This window comes from Arachis ipaensis, chromosome B3 (genome assembly GCF_059453495.1).
Source record: "Arachis ipaensis isolate K30076 ecotype BB chromosome B3, ASM5945349v1, whole genome shotgun sequence".
NCBI classification, from domain to species: Eukaryota; Viridiplantae; Streptophyta; class Magnoliopsida; order Fabales; family Fabaceae; genus Arachis; species Arachis ipaensis.
This window is the reverse complement of record NC_142438.1, coordinates 108,353,306-108,374,280: the sequence shown is the minus strand read 5'-3', so window position 1 is coordinate 108,374,280 and position 20,975 is coordinate 108,353,306. Positions and strand designations below refer to the sequence as shown.

General features: G+C 37.8%; 1 protein-coding gene and 1 non-coding gene across 2 annotated transcripts; both read left to right on the top strand.

Annotated features, from left to right (window-relative positions):
• Positions 1 to 653: 653 nt before the first annotated feature.
• On the top strand, positions 654 to 760 carry LOC148571986 (small nucleolar RNA R71). The gene has a single exon (XR_015908893.1). It is a non-coding gene; the product is annotated as a small nucleolar RNA R71 (small nucleolar RNA).
• Positions 761 to 4,113: 3,353 nt separating this feature from the next.
• On the top strand, positions 4,114 to 4,527 carry LOC107633422 (uncharacterized). The gene has a single exon (XM_016337054.1). It carries the CDS (start codon positions 4,114 to 4,116, stop codon positions 4,525 to 4,527), a length of 414 nt encoding a protein of 137 aa, XP_016192540.1.
• The last annotated feature ends 16,448 nt before the right edge of the window (positions 4,528 to 20,975 follow it).

The following is a 20,975-nucleotide window of genomic DNA, read 5'->3' as shown; positions in this document are numbered from 1 at the left end:
TGCTTATGCCTTCAAGTAGATTCTCAATCCTTGAGATTCTTTCATTAAATGATGACAGGTCAGGCTGAGTAGGGTTATTCTGGCCTTGATATGAATGTGGGAAGTTGTTGTTATGGGGGTGTTGATATGGTCTAGATGTGAAGTGTTGGGTGGCTGCATTGTTTGGATTTGGGCGTCTTTGATCAAGGCTTTGGTCTTGTTGATTTCCCCACCCAAAGTTTGGGTGATTCCTCCATCCAGGGTTGTAGGTCTTGGAGTATGGATCATGGTTTTGCCTAGGTGAATTTCCAATGTAGTTGGCTTGCTCCTGACTACCCTCTGCTTCTTCATTCACTCTTTCTTGGGTTGTTGATAAAGTGGATACTGCTGCTACTTGGTTCCTCTCCATCTTCTTGGTGAGGTCAGCCAGCTGCTGGGTAATGAGCTTGTTTTGGGCCAGCAGAGCATCTACATTGTTTAGCTCCATTACTCCTCTTGTGTTCCCTCTTTCGGAAGTATAGAAGTAGTCGTTCTCTGCTACTGTTTCAATGACATCTATGGCTTCCTCAATAGTCTTCTTCTTGTTCAAAGATCCCCCGGATGAATGGTCTACGGCCTTCTTTGAATCATAAGAGAGCCCTTCATAGAAAATGTGCAGCTGCACCCATTCATTGAACATATCTGGTGGGCACCTCCTTGTTAGGTCTTTAAACCTCTCCCATGCTTCATATAGAGTCTCACCATCTTGTTGCCTGAAAGTTTGGACTTCAGCTCTCAGCCTATTGATTCGTTGAGGAGGGTAAAATCTTGCTAAGAATTTCTTCACCACGTCTTTTCAAGTTGTCAAGCTTTCCCTTGGGAAAGATTCCAGCCACTTGGCTGCCTTATCCTTGAGTGAGAATGGAAATAAGAGCAGTCTATAGGCGTCAGGATGAACACCATTAGATTTCACTATGTCACATATTCTCAGGAAGGTGGTTAGATGTTGATTGGGGTCCTCTTGGACACTCCCTCCGAACGAACAGTTGTTCTGAACAAGGGTGATGAGCTGTGGCTTCAGTTCAAAATTGTTGGCATGGATGGTTAGCTTTTGAATGCTACTTCCACAGTTTCCTGGGTTTGGATTGATGTAAGAGCCTAAAACTCTTCTATCCTCCCTAGCATGATTTGCTCGACCTCCTTTGCCATGGTTGTGAGCCTCTTCTTCATGATGGTTTTCCATGTTTTCTTCCATGTTTGGTTCAAAGTATTCCTCAAAGTGTTCCTCCTCTTCTTCAGCACCAACTACACGTTTTTCTCTTGCCTCCCTCCTTAGTCTAAGGAAGGTTCTCTCAGGTTCAGAATCAAAGGAAGTTGAAGCCCCTCTTCTTCTCCCTGTCATACAACCAACAAGTACAAGCAAAGAGAATAGGTGCAGAAAGTATATCTGTCAGAATTACTGTTAGTGTGAGTGATGCAATATATCAAATAGTTAGTTGGTTAGTGAGATGAATAGTAAATAACAAAGAAAAAGTATGGGGGAAGGGAAGAAGTTATCTAAAACAGAAAGTAAATGACTAAAACAGAAATTTAAATCAAATAAAAATAAAATGCTCAATCTAGTTATCCTCCAATCTAATCATTGTTGATGCACAATCAATCCCCGGCAACGGCACCATAAACCTGATGCACGGAAAACTTGTCTCACAACAAATTTCCTTCGGCAAGTGTACCAAATTTGTCGTCAAGTAAAAACTCACAATAGAGTGAGGTCGAATCCCACAAGGATTGATTGATCAAGCAACTTTAATTAGAGGACTGTTCTAGTTGAGCGAATCCAGAATTTGAGTTGAGAATTGCAGAAAATAAAATGGCGGGAAGGTAATTGACAGGAAAGTAAATGCTAGAATTATAGATCTGAAAGTAAATGACTGAAGGTAAATTGCAGAATTATAAATGGGAATGGGAGAATTGATCATTAAAGTAAATAACAGAAATTAAAGAGAATGGGTAAGATCAGAAATGGGGAGTTCATTGGGCTTAGGAGATGTTGCATTCTCCGGATCAATTTCATTTTCATCTCTTCCTCAATCAATGCACTCATTGATCTCCTTGGCAATCTTAAGTGATTGAATTACAACTTCTTGTAATTCAATCTCTCAAATCTTGATCAATAGCCAATTCCCTTGTCAATTGCTCATGAGAAGAGATGAAGTATGGTCACTGATTATACCACATGCATTTCCCAAACCAAGTGTTGAGAGGATTATAGTCACATATCCATCCAAACCCAATTTGGTCCAGCATGAGAAAGCATTTCTAGCTTGATCTCTTCATTCCTCTTTCAAGGTTCAGAAGAGATCCAAGTATGAATAGCTTCTTTTTCAAGATAACTACTCAATTGGATGAAGATCTAAAGCTTTCAAGTAAAATCAAGAGAAAAGATAGAAGAAGAATAATAAAAACTAGTATTGATCCATCAAATTACAACAGAGCTCCCTAACCCAATGACAGGGGTTTAGTTGTTCATAGCTCTGGAAAATGAAAACAAAGATGGAAAATACATGATGAAAACTTAGAAGTGCAGAGAAAGTAAATACAGAGAGTAGTTCTATGCTAAGAGTCTCCCTATAATTTCCAACTCCCAAAATATTTCAAAGCTACTCCTATATATACTACTCTTCTGTTCTTCTAGTTGATTCTTCAAGTCTTGGGCCTTTGGATCTTGAGTTTGAAGTAGTTCTCTTCTTCATTGGGCTTAGCTTTTACTCGCAGAGAGAAAGTATGAAGTGGGCAGGGGCTTTGGCTCAGGAAGTTAGTGGTGTTAACGTTCAGTGAAAATATGGGTTCGAGAACGTTAGTGACAATCACCTTTTTCACTAACGTTTCTCACCAAAGTTAAAAGCCATGTTAACCTCAACGTTAGTGGCACAAACGTTGCCACTAACGTTTCCACTATGTCCTTCGCACACGTTATTGGGACTCAACTTTCCCAATAACGTTGAGAAGCCTCCCCCTTCCCTACGTTAGAGTCCACGTTAACTTAGTTAACGTGGCTCTTTTAACGTAGGCTTGCCAACCTTCGAGAACGTTAGTGACACTTACCATTGTCACTAACGTTCCAAATTGCCCCTATTTTCCACGTTAGAGTCCACGTTAACTAGGTTAACATGGCTTCTAACGTGGCCTTGCTAGCCATCTCCAACGTTAGTGACAAAGTTGAGTGTCACTAATGTTGGCTCATCTTTCCCTTATCCACATTAGCTTCCACGTTAACTAAGTTAACGTGGGAGTTAACGTGGCTCATGGTGGCATGTGTGGCTCCTTCCAACGTTAGTGACAGTGTTGGGTATCACTAACGTTGGCGATCACCTTCTTTCTTCACGTTAGCTTCCACGTTAACTAGGTTAACGTGGGAGTCAACGTGGCTCATTGGGGGCTTGTGTTCTTCTAACGTTAGTGACAATGTTGGGTGTCACTAACGTTGTCGACCACTTTGTTCCTTCACGTTAGCTTCCATGTTAACTAGGTTAACATGGGAGTTAACGTGGCTTAATGTGCTTTGGCCAACGTTAGTGACAATGTTGAGTGTCACTAACGTTGGCTCCCCCCTTTCTTCTTAACGTTAGAGGCCACGTTAACTAAGTTAACGTGGACTCTAACGTGGCCACTCATGATCCTGGTCCAACGTTAGTGATAATGTTAAGTGTCACTAACGTTGGCTCCATTTCTTTACTTCCACGTTAGAGTTCACGTTAACTTAGTTAACGTGACTCTTAACGTGGGCAATGATGGCTTCGAGAGCGTTATTGGCAATCACTTTTCTCATTAACTTTGCAAGTTACTCCCATTCCACGTTAGTGTTAACGTTAGTGTAACTAACGTAGCCACTAATGTGGTTCTTCTTTGCTTCCTTTGTCCTGAAATCAAGCAATAACGTGCATCAAAGTTCTAGTTCAAGTCATGAGAAATGCAACATCCAATTTTGTCCTTAAATTCATGCAAAATCCTCATGAAATCATGTAAAGTGCACAATGTATGCTTGAATCAAGATGTAAGTGAATATCTACCCAAAACTAGCTTATTTCCTAAGGAAATGCATGAAACTACCCTAAAAACAGTAAAGAAAAGGTCAGTGAAACTGGCCAAAATGCCATGGCATCAGCGGTGAAGAATTTCAATCCGGACTTAAAGGGGGCGGGAATGGAACGTAAGCTTCAATTGGAGGAATTAGAATGCCTTAGGTTGGAAGCATATGAGAACGCTCAATTCTACAAGGAAAAAGCTAAGGCATTCCATGACCAGAATATCAGGAGGAAGAACTTCAAGATGGGTGATGAAGTGCTTGTGTATAATTCAAGATTGCGATTGATGCCTGGAAAATTGAGATCAAGATGGGACGGGCCGTTTAGAGTAGTGGATGTCAAACCTTATGGGGTGGTGGAGGTGATCCACCCTACCAAGGGAGTGAAGTTCAAAGTTAATGGTCATAGGGTGAAGCTTTATCACACTCAACCCAAAAATGCCAAGGAGTTGGAGATTTTCCTCCTTGGTGAAGTTCCCAAGTGACAAATGAAGCCATGAAAGTCTAACTTAGGACTCTAAACCAAAGTGTTCGGTGGGAGACACCCCACCATGGTAACATTGTTTCAATTTTATCTCTTGTTTATAGCCTTCTAAATTATTTGCTTTCTTGTGATATAATGAGTAGTTTAGGTTTGGTTTGATAATTTTGAGTTGAATGAGTTAAATTGCTTGTGGACCATGAAATTGTGCTTGTTTGAATGATTTGGGGTTGGTATGTTGATATACTAAGGGTAGGAATCTTAGTTTTGAAGAGAAATGAATTTTTTGAAACAGGGCATCTGTGCGTACGCACCAACCTATGCGTGCGCACAAAACTGTGTTTTTCGCCACCTGTGCAGCCGCACGCACCTGTGCGTACGCACACAACATATTGTGCCCTCTGGTCGCAGCACCAGCACAGCTTGTGTGTGCGGGCTGCCCTGTTTTCTCTTATCGGTGCGTGCGCACAGCTGCGTGTGTACGCACATGACCCCACTCATACTTCGTCTGTGCGGCCGCACAGACGTGTGCACCCGCACACAGCTTGATAGCCCCTCTGGTGGGAGCGAGGGAACAACTTGTACGCCTGAACAACCCACCCCATTTCTAACCCTTGTGCGTGCGCACGGACCTGTGTGCGCACGCACACATACCTTTGTCCCCAAGTAAAAAAAAAAAAGAAAGAGAGCCTGCCTGTGTGGTCGCACGTCTTTGTGCGTCCGCATGTTCTTTTGCAACCTCTCTGGTCGCAGCGATCACATGCTGTGTGCGTTCGCAACCTTTCTTAGTTGTGCTCTCTGTCCGTCCGCACAGGCCCTTGTGCATCCGCACGCGATGCGTTCTGGGCAATAACAGGGCAACCTGCCCTATTGAGAGGCAGCTTTCTTCCCTTTTTTTTTCTTCTTCGATGCTCTCTCTCCCTATTGTCTGCCCAGCCCCGCCGGTCCCGGCCACCTCCGCCGTCAGCCCACCGCCGGCGACCCCTCTCTCTCTTTCTCTCTCTCTCTCTCTCTCTCTCTCACTCTCTCTCTTTCTCTCTCCCTCTCTCTCTCTCTCTCTCTCTCTTACTCCTCTTCTCTTCTCTTTCTTTCTTTCTTTCTCTTCTCTTTTCTCTATACACCACCGGTGAGTACTCTCTTCCGGTGCTTCTTTTTCCGGTGAACCTAAATGCCGTGATTTCGCAGTGGCTATAAGGAGTGCCATTGTTTCTCCCTCATTCTTGTTCTATTCAACCTTTATATCTTAGGTTCTTATTTTTCCTTTCTTTTTATGTTAATGTTTTTGCACTTGCTTTCATTTCTTCTATGTTGCTTAGATTTCATTAGTTGCTTTCCTTATTGTTTCTTTGTATTGCAAAGTGTTGTTGCTTGATTGTTGGGTTAATTAGGATCAAATTTGAGCTTAATTGTGATGAACTTTCACATTGCATACCACATGCTCGATAAAATGCCTCAATGAACATTTTGTTTGATTCATATGACTCGACCATCATATGTATTCAATTTATCTCTTCTTAGGCATATTGTATGAATGATGTGACTTCTATTATGACTTTTGATGGTAGGAAATTGAAATCACCAATGCATTTCCTTTTTGTTGATGTGAAGTTTTGGTTGTGAATGCATTGTGTTGGTGCCATCTAAGTTTCATGGTTCATCTTGGAATTTCAATTGAGTAACCATTCTACGAATGTTCAACTTTTGATGATGTCTTGATCAAACATCTTTTAGGCTTCCAATTGAGAACATTGTATGTGTGATTACCACTTTTTGAGGATGAACAATGGACAATTCCATTTTGGTGCTTGCTTGAAGTTGTGTGCATTTCTCGGTTTTATATTTGCAACTTGAGCACTAAATCGTGAAGCTTTGAGCTGTGAATTACCTTAAGAGTGTGACTGCTGTGATATCTGGCTGGTGTGTGTGTTCCAACCGTGCGCATCATTGGAATATACACACCGTGTTTCACGCAAATCACACTACTTCTATAAGCTCTCTTAACATTGTTAGTGCTTCCTCATTGATTTTACTTTATTGTTGCCCTATGATCTCGAAGTTCTTTTATTTGTATTTTCAGGATGCGGAAGAAAGGTAAGACACCAGTTACTTTGCCGATTGAGCAAACTACCGCTCACCCTCCTGATATTTGGTGGGATCGCCAAGCCATAGACCGGATACCTTGGTTAACCAGAGAGCCGACTATCAATACAAGGCTATTAAGATGCGTACCATCCATTGGGAGCGGCCGTTGAAGGTTCCAAGCCAATACAAGGCGACTATCCACCAAGGGATTGCCTTGCTTCATTGGGAGTTTCGCGAGCGAGAACCCATTGAAGTAAATGAGACTATGGTGCGGGAATTTTATGCAAACTACCAAGCTTGGGAAGCAAAGTCAGTCTTCTTCTGGGGAAAGATGTTGGATACATCCAATCAAGCTCTAGAAGCTATTCTGGACATCCTCCACATTCCACTTGAGAAAGATGAATATTCCAAGATAAAGGTGGATGTCTTTAACGGAAGAGTATCTCTGACTCCCATTCTTGAGAGAATAGGCCGTCCTGGTGCATCTTGGGAGTATAGCAAAGGAAGAATTCTATCCCCACTAGTATTGCATACTCTGATTTGAATGCTGAAGCTCGTATATGATATCAGATCGTGGCGGACTACATCATCCCGAGCACCCACACTACCCATGTGAGATTTAGGACTGCTTTGCTATTTTGGGCTATTATGCAAGGGAAGCATATAGCCATCTTGCCTTTATTGCACAAATCGATCTGGAAATTGGTTGAGAAGAAAAATATCAACATTCCATTTCCATTGATGGTGATGCGCTTAGCAAACGCGGCGGGGGTAGAGAGGCGACCAACAGACATTATGTTCCGGACTCCTAGAGGCAATAAATTCATTCCGAGGAGAGATTTGGAAAGATCAACAAACATTACACCCTCCAAGAGGAAGACACCCATAGCACTACCATCAACTCCATGATGGCACGGATACCGTCGATAAGGAATTTCACAAGATTTTTTTGCGTTGCAAGTATAGTCCTCAACCGACAAATAATTCACGAATCAAATTTAGAAGGAATTGGTTGTCACAAGTTCAACCCCAATAAAGTAACCGAAGTATTCAAACCTCGGGTCGTCTCACAAGGAATGGGCAAACATGTGCATCAACATTGGTTAGAATTCCGGGGTTGCAAGTCATGAGCAAGAAATTAAATTAGGAATCTTAATAAGCAAGTAATCTTGAAATGCAAGAAACTAATTCAAATAACTAAAGCAAGAAGTGAGCAATTCCAAACTAATAAGACAACATCCAATTGAATTCTACTCTAAAACTAAACAATTAACTATAACTGAGACAAAGCAATTAGGATTTTTGGATTTTAAAATATGAATGATAAAAGCAACTCTTTGCTAAGCATAGGAATTGAGATTGCCATCCTTGTCTACATACCGAATATTGATCATTATGAGGTACCAACCCATTAAGTCTACTTCTCAAAAGCCTTAAGTACGTATTGCCTACTCCTAGGCTTGAAGTACGTTAAATAGGTTTGATCACATCAACCCATAAGTCCCAACCTATCTACTAATTAGATTAGTAGTGGGTTAGTGTCAATGGGTATCAAGTTGATCACCAAGGGTTCTCAAATCACCAATTCAATGAGACCCAATGACTCAAGGTCACTCAACTCCCCTAGCTTATGCCAAGAGTAGAGAAAACTACTCCATAATCAAGGGAAATATTTCATCAAACACATGGTAAGAATTACTAAAAGACATATTCAAAGTGTAATTAAATTGAAATTAGCAAGTACCCACTAACAATTATCAACATACAATCACCCAAACAACACAATTAACCATGAAAATTATCAATGTAACATTAGCAATTCAAGATTCACAAGATTCATGAAATGGGTATAAAATGACAATTGACAAGAAAACATAAATCTAACACAAGATCTAAACAAAATTATGCTAAGGAATTCAAATTAAGCAATTAAAACTAGTAATTAACAAGATCCAATTTAGAATTCAACAAGGGAAGATCAATTCAAACTAGATCTAGAGAGGAACAAGGGTTTCTCTCCCTAGAAGAACAAAAACCAAAAACTAGCTAAAAATTGTGTCTAAGTGTAAAATGAATGATCCCCCATTTCCCCCTAGCATCCTTGGGTCTTTTCCATACAGAACCAGTTTGAATTTGGGCCTCTTGAGCCTCAAAAATCGCCAGGCACGATTTTCTTTAATGAGGTCATGTGCAGCTTGTCGCGCGTGCGCGCCATGCGTGCGTGCGCACCAATTGATTTTGTGATCCACGCGCGTGCGCCATGTACGCATGCGCGCCGATGTAGATTTCCCTAATCTGCGCGGATGCGTCTATCTTTGCGCGCCGCTTCCAACTGTCCTCATCCATGCGTGCGCGTGAGGTGCGCGTGCGCGCGAGGTGCGCGTGCGCGCGAGGTGCGCGTGCGCGCGAGGTGCGCGTGCGCGCGAGGTGCGCGTGCGCGCGAGGTGCGCGTGCGCGCGAGGTGCGCGTGCGCGCGAGGTGCGCGTGCGCGCGAGGTGCGCGTGCGCGCCCATGCTGAAGTTCCCAAAATCTAAATCTTCACGTTCCTTCCTCTTGTGCATGCTTCTTTTCTCTCTTCTAGGCCATTCTTGCCCTATAAATTCTGAAATCACTCAACAAACACGTCATGGCATCGAATGGTAATAAAAGAGGATCAAAATATAGCGATTTTAAGGCAAAAGAAGCATGTTTTTCATCATGAAGCAATATTAGGAAGAGAACACAAAACCATGCAATTCTTGTGAATAAGTGTGAAAAATATTGACAACCCCCCCCCAAATTCTACACAATATAAACCACAAAATTGGGGTTTATCACTCTACCAACTTCATCAACTGCTTTAACCTTTCTCTGACCTCTTCCGAATCTATTCCGAGACATCTTGCACACGATATTCACCACATGGAGCATTTGGAGCGCAAACGTTTTGAGTGGATAGCAGCAAAGCTAGAAGGAAAAGACCCCAGCCCGATTCCTAAAGCTTCATCCGAGCTAGTTGGGGAGGAGCATGATGCAGTTGACCATCCCACTCATGAGTCCACCAGCTGAAGGTGGCCCCTCTTCATCCTCCCGAATCGTGAGCATGCACGGAGGACCGTGCACAAATTAAGTGTGGGAAAGATCGATGACTTCAAAGGGGGTAAAAATTTCTCTCTTAAAGACACATTGCAATGTTTCTTGTAGTACTTTTCCTTTATTTTGAGTAGCTTTATTTCTGTTGCATCTTGTTTGGTTTGCTGTAAATATTTCTTTATCGCTTATGGATAGTTAGTAGTTAATATTTGCATATTGCATGATAGAATGAATAAGTTGGTGAAACACCAAGGAATTTCCATGAAATTTTCCTTTTAAGGGCATACCATTGATTGAATTGAAGAAAAATTTGTTTACCAACTTGCTTGGAGTATTTTGTTTGTAGAACATGGAAACGAGCTAGAACAACATACCTTGTGAGATTTGAGCTTTAATAGATGGTTGCACTTTTCAGCCATAATGTTGTTCTTGTGTGTGATTATACTCCTTTTTTATTGTGATAATTGATTTGCATGATTCTTTATGTCCTGTATTTATCTTTGGATGTATTTAGCATGATTGAGGCCATCTTTGATGATAAACTCACTAACCTATATAGCCAACCCTTGCATTCACCTTTGTGAACCCCTTTGATCCTATGAATCCCCTTTTGTTCTAATGATAGCACATTACTCCCCTTAAGCGAAAAACCATTGATGTCCTTGAATTATTCTTTGATTAGCTTGGGTGGATTAGTGTGTAAATTCCAAGTGTGGGGGAACACTACAAGAAAATGGAGCATTTGTAACAAAAAATTTGTATTAAATTTAAAATTGTTACAAATTATGGTCTTTTGGTAACAATAATTAGTTATTGTTATAAAATAAGAATATTTTATAACAACGTGATTTCTTTTGTTACAAATTATGTTGACTTTTTGTATCGAATTGTTGTTTTGTTGCAAAATATTATAATGTTTTGTAACAAAAGATTATATTATTGCAAAAATTCAATATATTTTGTAACAAAAAATTAATTTGTCACAAAATACAATATTTTTGTAACAAGTTATTTATTTGTCACAAAATACAAAAATTTTTTGTAACTAATAAAAAATTTTATTTTAACATATTAAATGTAAGATTTTAAATCTTTAAAAATTAACATAACGAGTTATTTATGATTTATTATATTTATTTAAGATTTTATATTCAAAAATTTATTTTACTAAAATATTTAAGTTAAATTAACGATATTTTGAGTTTAAAATTTTTTTAAAAATTAAATAATAAGTCCTTTAAACTGAATATTTTTTATTTATAATTTAAAGTTTTAGTAGTTAAAAAATATAAAAAAATTTATATAATTTGATTTAAATATTTGACATTTTTAAATTCAATACTTTAAATTTTATGAAAAAAATAATTTATAAATTAATAATAAAATAATATTTTAAAAATAATTAATTTAATTATCTTTAATTCTTAAAATCAGAGCATTTATTTAAAAATAAAGGGGGAGGGGGAACCCTAACAGTGAGGGATAGAAGAAAGGGGGAGGGGGAACCCTAGTAGCCGCTCGCCTTTGTTTCCTCTGCCGTTGAGCTTCGAAGAGAGAGGGAAGAGAAACGCGACAGTGGGAGCTCCATTGAAGCTGGTCACCGTTGTTGCTGCCGTCCGAGCCACCACCAGGGGAAGCCCCTGCCGCCGTTGCCACGGGTGGAGTCTGCCATCGAGTTGTGCGCCGTTGGTGGAGCTATACCTTGCCGGAGTTGCTTTTCACCACTATCAGTTCAGTTTCACCGCAATCCTGCTCCACTTGTGCGTTCTATTTTGCTCTCATCTTATTTATCTGCTTGTTCTGATTTTAAATTACATTTTAGTTTCTGCCTTGTCCTGAATTTTCAAAACTATTTACATATTCAATTTTTATCAAATTCGATTTTCTTGTTTTGTGTTAATGCGTATGGTGTTAATGCGTTAGAATTTTGGCAAATGTCTAAAGAGATTGCACCCTAGTAGTAGTAGTTGTGTTTGGGGATTTCAATGTTGTTGTAGCCGTAAGTGAGGGAGTAAATTGTCTTTCTAATCCACCTTATATGAGAGCTAGAGCATTTTGATAGGTAGTTTTCCCACCACCTGTTCGATAGAATGTTTCTTTAACTTCTTCTCAATGGACATCCACCTGTTCGATAGCTTTTTTGTGAACATTTGAGCTTAGTGTATTTGTGTTCTTAGTATTACAAAATGATATGAAATAATTGACATTTGACACCTTTAAACAGACTGGTGGAGTGGCTTTGACAAATGGTTTAGTTTCCGCATTAGAAGAAAAGTTTGTCTTAATTTTGTTTGATCCTGTAGCGTATTTAAATGCTTTGTTACTGAATGATTGGCTGCAATACTGAAATTTGGGATGATAATTACTGTATTCTTCGTAAATGTACTTTCTAAATATGCTAACAACACATGGAAACCCATTATAACTTATAAGCACATTATCATATTAACAATGTTGGCCTAAAAGTCATATGATTAGTGCATGTGATTTTTCATTGATAGGTCATATGCAAGTAGAATCTTGGAAGAAAAATGCATTCGCATTGATTTAATGACCTCTAACATCAATTTGTTTCTTTTGGTTGTAACCAATTTTTTTATATTTGAGCAGTATTAGCCTCTCTATAGGATATTTCTGTTTTTTTTAACTTGTCCTGCTTAGCCTTTTTATATTTCGATAAATCATGTCAATCAAAAAATGCTAGTGTCTTGAAAGATCTTGTTATTGTTATTATTATTATTATTATTATTATTATTATTATTATTATTATTATTATTATTATTATTATTATTATTATTATTATTATTATTATTATTTTGGTAAATATTAAGCTAATTGATCAATCTTGTCTTCTTTTATGCAGAGTCTTACATGCCATTCCTCCAAATAAAGTAATTGATACTGTGGAGGTTAGTTTCTTTAACTTCTTTACCACCTAATAAACGTATAATAATGTATGCGCCTAATAATCCAACATAATAGGTGTTAAGTTTGAAATGACAGCTCTCTATAGGATATAATTTCTGAACTATATCTTGGTAATCTTGGCATTCTGATTAGCTTAGGCTTAAGTTTGAAATGACAGCTCCAACAATTAAGTGTTTCTTAAGGTAGTGATTAAAGTGATTGCTATCATTTTCTGATCATTTAAAGTTTTATGGTTTCTCAATGGCCTAATTCACTTGTCTTGTCTTGTGTTATGTTAGGTGGAAGCAATCCTTGCAAAAGAGACCTTCTTGTTATTGCTGGTGCTACCTTGTATGCAATCAATAATGTCAGTGAGGTAAGTTCATTCTATTTCTTCTCTGCTCAATGCATGTCTCAACATTGTGCCACACCATAATAAATACATCCGCTACTTACCATTGATTATTATTATATAAGGGTTTTTCGCTTGTCCTTTCTGTTGCAGGAATTTTTGGTGAAAAATGCTGATAGAGCTGAGGTCATGGCAATGTTAGGTCTCTTTGGTGGCATTATTAGTGCCATTCAAATGTATCCTTGAAGAAAATGATTATATCAGCATCCCTCTGTTTTGAATACTTCTCATTAGCTTTGTTCTGTCGCATAGCTCAAAACTCCAACTCCAATCTTCATTAAAAATTCAACTATTCATCTATTCAATGATATAACAAGTGATATAGCTCTGGAATTAATTAGGATATGTTCTACTGATCAAGTAGTTCTACAGGTGAAAGAATAAAATTCATTCTTAGTTTCCTTTTCCTTCTTTTTTTGGTATTATTAGTTTCCTTTTCTCTGTTGCTGCCTTAATGACTACAACAGAAGTATACTTGAGCACAATGAACTCAGATCAATTCATTGGTCAGCTGGGGCAGTAAGCTCTCTCTCTCTCTCTCTCTCTCTCTCTCTCTCTCTCTCTCTCTCTCTCTCTCTCTCTCTCTCTCTCTCAGTTATTGTGAATGTGAATATCCCAATTAAGCATGATGCCATTGTGAAGCAGGTTATAATCTACTTATTAACATTATCATTCATTAGGATATATTTGATTTTGGAAAGAGAGAAGATGTCTGAACTTGTGCTTTTTTACTCATCTTCTCATATAATGACAATTTTTCTTTCATGATACACAGTGGAATCATCACATATGTACAACTCTTGGGGTTGCAAATCAATGCAGAAAAAGTTCTTCTTCAGCATAAGAAAGAGCCTAGTTGAATTTGATGAAGTATTGGAGGTATGTTATGAGGAGACATTTCAAAGACATAGTTGGTTAAGTAATTACTTTGTAGCTTGTTGTCATAATCTTCTTGGTTGATTCAAATTGGTGAAGGTCTGTTTTGCCAAATTAGGCTTACTATTATTTTTGAATAAAAGTGAATGAAAAAAATTGTAATTAGTGTTATATATTGTTCTAATTTTTGCTTTAATTTTTCTCATTTACAAGAGTGCAAAAATAGTGACAACATGCTACTTAAAGGATTCAAGAATATTTTAATTTATAGAGACATTAATCTATGTTAGAAATTTTAACTTTTGGTTGAACTTGTGCAAGACATATAACTTGTAGAACTAATCAATGTACTCACTATTGTTATTTTGTTTTAAAACAATTTTAGCTAAATGAGACATGTTTAAATTATGTATGTTTTTATGTATTATATAAATGTAGACTTACTTAGTAAAATAGTTAATATATTAGTTAATTAAAAAAATAATTTAGTAAATTATGCATGCAATTTGTATTAAAAAAAATTGTTACAAAATAATTATTTTGCTTTTGTAACTAAAGAAAAAAATGTTACAAAATCAAGTTACATTTTGTAACAAAATTTTATGATAGAAAAAATAGATTGTCACAAAAAATACCTTGTAGATCAAAATTTGTTACCACTTTCGTAACGACTTCTGGTTTTTTGTATCAGAAAAATTTATTACAAAATATCACTTTGAATTGTAACAGTTTCGTTTTTTGTTACAAAAACTTTTTGTAATGGGACATACTGCAATGGCCCCTTTTTTTTGTTATAAAATCCTTTTGTTTCAAAATTTTGAATTTTTGTAACAATATTTTTTGTTACAATTACTTTTTCTTGTAGTGAAATTTTAGGAAGCATTGGTGATAAAGGCATGAACTCTTTGTGAAAAGAAATTTTGGGCAATAAGGTAATGCTCATGCATTTTACTAATTAAAACATATGCATTCATAGTTCAATTTTAAAAAAAAACTTGTGCATAACAAAGTATGAATAAAATGAGTGAATAAAGGATGCATATGCCATGTTTGAAAAGAAAATGCATGAGTGAAGTGAGATAGGAAAGAGAAAATGGGTAAAAAGGTTGTATTGTTATGTGTACATAGGTGATGTAGGATTAGGTAAACATTCAAGCTAATCAAAGAACTAATTCTTTAAGTCCACTTGACCATATTTTATCCTACCTAACCCTAGCCCCATTACATCCTTCTAAAGACCTCATGATACTTGTTATTCATGCATTAAATACTAGTTGATTGTTAGATGACTTGCAAATCTTTGAAAAGCATGATAAAAGGAGAATTGAGTGGTTAAACCCTAAATACTGAGCGAATTGAGTGGATACACATCCGGTGAGGGGTTCTATCGCTCAATTCTATGTTCTTACGCTCCATATTGCATCTTCTTGCAAGTTGTTTGATTGGATAGTTTTGACAACTTCAATCCAATTCTTTGGACATTTATCTTAATGCATGAACTCTTTGCATTGGCCCTATAGTTTCTTGTGATGGATTGGAATTTCATGGTTTGTTTCTACCAACTCTCATCATAGTATATTTTGGTGATTAGTCTTAGGATAGTTGCATGTATTTAAGTAGTATATAGCATAAGTTATTTTCCCTTTCATATATCTCCTTTGTGTGTTTAACATGAGGACTTGCTAGTGTTTAAATGTGGGAGAATTGATGAATCCATATTTGATGATTATTTTTGGTTAGAATTGGATGGATTTTCATCATATAAACTTGCACTTATTCCCTTGAATAGCATGCTTTTGAACTTTCTTTCCAAATTGCGCTTGATTATAGAAATATGCTCTTTTGTACTTAATTTAATCTATTTTATTCTATTTGCCTTCCATTCGATGCCTTGATGTTGTTTGTGAGTGATCTCAGGTGTATAAGGTAGAAATGGGTTGGAGAAAATGGAAGAAGAGCATGCAAAGTAGAGGAAACATGAAGAATCAAAGGAGGTGAGCTCAGAGACGTGTGCATGCGCACAGCTACGTACGCACAGCTACCTGTGCGTACGCACAGCTGCCCAATCAGAGTGCGTGGAGTGTTTCGAGCGCGTCGCGTGTCCAGCAAGCATCGCTTAGTGTGCGTGCGTACAGCTCCTTGTGCGTACGCACATACCTGGATTTATCGCAAGGTGTGCGGACAGACGCATTTGTGCGTCCGCACAGGTGTCCGCACATGACTTCATTAAAATAGCACGTGACTCGCGAGTTGGGGGCTTTGGAGGCCCATTTCTGAAGTCTTCTAGCTCTTATTAGAGGGGAAATGAGAGACATAACATAACATATCATTAGTATAGTTTTAGGAGTAGTAGTAGGAAGCTTTAGTTAGTTTTTTTCTAAGTTTTTCATCATCTCTATTAGGGTTTATATTAGGATTTTACATTCAAGTGCCATTTCCACTTTTGATCTTGCATTTTGCTAGCTTTCATTGTAAGTATTCTCTTGTTATTACTCTTTATAGTTACATTGTCATTACTCTTTCTTCTAATTCAAGTTATAGTTCAATTTTGCTTCTCTCTTGAAATTTTAATTTCTTGTTGATGAATTTGATGTTTGATATTTATTTCATGCTTCCTTGTGCTATTCTTGTTGATTGAGATCAATTGTTGCTTTTAGTTTCAAGCATTTTCTCATTTTCTCCATGTTTAAGGTTTATGCCCACCATGTGTTTGACAAAATGTCAAATATGATTTTAGGCTAAATTTTTGGCTCTTGGCTTGGGTAAAGTGAGCAATTGGGTTTCTAGAGTTAGAATGTCCAACATTTTGTTTCAATTCTTGGATTGTTAATTGTTCTTGTTCCCACTAACGCTAAGTTGTTGCTAAGCCAATTAGCAAGCAATTTAGGATTTGTGGGTTGGGAACACTTATGCTCATTTAACTTACCTTCTGATGTGAGGGTTGATCAAGCGAGATTAATTCATCATAATTGTCATAGTTGTGGTTCCAACAAGGAAAGGACCCTTAGCTCACTCCAAGCCAAGACTCTTTTTGATGCTTTTAATCTTTCATATACATCTATGTTAATCTCTTTTATACTTTACTTGTTTATATTACATAGTCGGTTCTTTAATTTCTTTATTAGTTCAATCATTACAATTTTGCATGTTCTTTTATTGCTTTATGTGTTCATTTCTTTAATGACAAACCCTCAATCACTACAACCGGATTCGCACACTCATTGCTCTAAAGTACTCCTTGGGAGACGACTCGGGAGTCAAATACTCTCGGTTTTAAATTAGTTTTGAATTGTGACACATCTTGTGAACCTCTAATTTGATCGGTGGCCAACTTGTTGGGTTAGAACTATACTTACAATGCTAATTCCATTTTTTTCGGATAACCGAGTTCCTAATCCTATATATGCATATTGGCCATCGCACCTATCACTTCCCTCCAACTTGGAATCTTCTTTCCTACCTCCAACTTGGACTCCTTCTCTAGCATCATACCCTCCTCAACTGCCTCACTCTTTGCTCTCGAAGAGCTTTGCTCGATCACAACAACCTTACCAAAGCTATCCCCGTCACTTTTAATGACCTCATGAACTTGAAGAAGTTGGAGCTTCTATCAAACAAGCTTCAAGGCCCCCTGAACAAACTTAATTACCTCCATGCTAGCGATAATTCTCTTATTAAAGAATTGTCAATCTGGCTGTTGGTTTTTCAGGTTCAGATTTTGATGAGTAACAACAAGTTGAGCAAAGTATTAAAACCAGAAGTGTTAAAAAACATCAAGGACTTGTAGGTTTTGGTTGGATTTGAGTTCGAACAAGCTGAGTGGGCCAATTCTTTTTTCTCTTTTTGAGCTTTCATCATTGTAACAATTAACGTTGTTGTTCCGAGGGTTACCTAAAATATTAATTTGGGCCTAAACATGAGGTCCACATCCCTTTGTGTGGCAGCATTTGACCTCTTTGGTGTCGAGGTGCCGCCTGTCCGAGTTTCTCGTGAGGAGGTGAGGGGTACTAACTGAGAAAGACTCCGATGCTTAAGTTAGCAAGAGCTTTAAGCAGGTTTTTAGTAGATTAGAATGTGTGGCATACATGGGAGTTCCAGTGTATTTATAGTAGAGCAGATAACCACCTTTGAGTAGTTCTATCTTTTTTATAGATAAGCATTCCCTTTATCTTGGGAGTTTGTTGGGATCTACCTTCTAGATGAGGTAGAGATAGTAGGAGAAATTTAAGGAGGCAGTTACTTGTTAAGTTAAGTAGGGCTGGACCTTTATGTCAGCGTCCGACCTCCTTAAAGAGATCGGGCTTATCGTGAAGTCCACCTTTACTGGTGGGCCTTTTTGTGTTGTTAGGCCTGGCTTTTATTTATTGGACCAGGGTATGAATAGTGTCCCTGCTTGAGTCCGTTTCTTTTATAGGTTGGGCTCAAGAATTTGTTGGCCTCTGCTGTGGACGTTGGACTTTAACCTTGTCAGTATTACCCGACGTAATTTAAAATGTTGGTGGAGCTTTAATGGCTGTCGAATAACGCACGACAGTTTCTCCTGGGGATTCACGCACACTTAAAGAGGAGTGAAAGAGCCATTTCTGATTTATTGTTCTTTATAATGGGGACTTTTCGGCTCTCTTTCTCCTTTTGTTATTTTTGAAAGGCTGTTTTACTTTCTTCTTTACCAAAATGCTCCTCTGTGTCATTTCGTCCATTTCTATTTCCTTAAGATTTCTCAATCTTGGTGTTTAAAGAGTTACTTGCTTTTGCCAGGGTGAAGGGGATCCTTCGTGTTGTACTGCTTTTAGACGTGCTCTTCCCTTTTTTCACAACCTTCTTCAAGGTAGTTTCTCGTTTTCTCTTTCCCTCAAACTATCCTTTCTGATTGTGTGAGACTTGCTTGTCGTTGGTTTTTGCTTTTGCTGTCTTTGCACCTTTCTTTTGTTTGTTTTGGTGAAAGTTTGTTTTGATGTGGAGTGTTTTGAGAAGAGAAAACATTTGTTACTAGAAATATTTGAAAGACTCTCTTCTTCTCTTTGAAAGAATCTTTGTCTGTGTTATCGTAGCTATTATCTTTTATGCACTGTACTGCCCCCCAATGGTGCCTCTTCTATATGATTTTAGAGAGGTACCATTCGTTTATTCTGTAAAATATTTGGGAAGAACACTTTTTTATTTGGCATTTGTAGGTATAGCCTGTATGTCTCACTGTGTTATTACGAATATGTCGACTAATATCCCTTCTAGTCTTCTGGTTTGGGTAGATAGTGTCGTTCTTTGCTGTGTCCCCGTGACTGATAGGGAGTACTGTGATGAATTCCATAGGTATTAGTATCTGTGATAATAGGGAAGACGAGAGAATGTATGTATTACATGTAAGACCCAGAGCTTTTGAAAAGGTTTATTATAAATTAATTTCAAATTCAATTATTTTTGTCGCTCTAATTTCGGAAATTTCTTTATTAAAGATATTTAAAGCAAGTTTTGATTAATTGAATTTGAAATAATTAAGATCCTTATTCAATTTTATAATTGTTGAGTTATTTTCTATATTTAAATTATAACGTTAGTAGTGATGAAATAATAAGAATTTTATATGATTTAATTTAGACAGTTGATATTTTTATAATTCAATACTTTAAGTTTTGGAAATAAAGGAAATTAATCTTATTATCTTATAATTTCAATTAAAGTATTCGATTTTAAATCAATTAGTATTTTGATACAACAAATAATATTTTGAAGTAATTTTAAGTATTTAATTAGATTTTAAATTTATACCCTATGCCCTAATTTTATTAAAATTACCTTACTCTAATTAAACCCAAAATCCCGAAATCAAAACCCTAAACCCCCACTGATCCGCCAAACCCGCCACGCCTCACCGCCAGTTGCGCCTCACCGCCGCCCAGCTTGCTGATGAGCGGATATTTTATACGCTTTTTGGGGTTAATTTCATATAGTTTTTAGTATGTTTTAGTTAGGCTTTAGTTTATTTTCATTAGTTTCTAGGCAAAATTCATATTTCTGGACTTTACTATGAGTTTGTGTATTTTTGTGTAATTTCAGGTATTTTCTGGCTGAAATTGAGGGAGCTGAGCAGAAATCTGATTCAGGCTGAAAAAGGACTGCTGATGCTGTTGGATTCTGACCTCTCTGCACTCAAAGTGGATTTTCTGGAGCTACAGAACTCCAAATGGCGCGCTTCCAATCGCATTGGAAAGTAGACATCCAGGACTTTTCAGCAATATATAATAGTTCATACTTTGCTCAAGGATAGATGACGTAAACTGGCGTTCAACGCTAGTTCCATGCTGCAGTCTGGCGTCCAGTGCCAGAAACAAGTTACAAAGTGGAGTTCAACGCCAGAAAAGGATCCAAAGCTGGCGTCGAACGACCAAAACAGCCCTATGCACGTGATTAGCTTAAGTCTCAGCCCCAGCACACACCAAGTGGGCCCCAGAAGTGGATTTCTACACCATCTATCATAGTTTGTTCATTTTCTGTAAACCTAGGTTACTAGTTTAGTATTTAAACAACTTTTAGAGGTTTATTTCGCACCTCATAACATTTTAGATCTGAACTTTGTATCTTTTGACGGCATGAGTCTCTAAACTCCATTGTTGGGGGTGAGGAGCTCTGCTGTGTCTCGATGAATTAATGCAAGTATTTCTGTTTTCCATTCAAACATGCGTGTTCCTATCTAAGATATCCATTCGCACTTCAATATGAATGTGATGAATGTGACAATCATCATCATTCCTCCACGAACGCGTGCCTGATAACCACTTACGTTCCACCGTAGAATGAATGAATATATCTTAGATCTCTTAATCAGAATCTTCGTGGTATAAGCTAGATTGATGGCAGCATTCAAGAGAATCCGGAAAGTCTAAACCTTGTCTGTGGTATTCCGAGTAGGATTCAGGGATTGAATGACTGTGACGAGCTTCAAACTCACGAGAGCTGGGCGTAGTGACAGACGCAAAAGGATAGTAAATCCTATTCCGGTACGATTGAGAACCTGCAGATGATTAGCCGTGCGGTGACAGTGCATTTGGACCCTTTTCACTGGAAGGATAGATGGTAGCCATTGACAACGGTGATCTACCTACACA

What these genes read in the sequence shown, in the direction of transcription:
- LOC107633422 (XM_016337054.1), top strand. Translation starts at nt 4,114, where the DNA reads ATGGCATCAGCGGTGAAGAATTTCAATCCGGACTTAAAGGGGGCGGGA.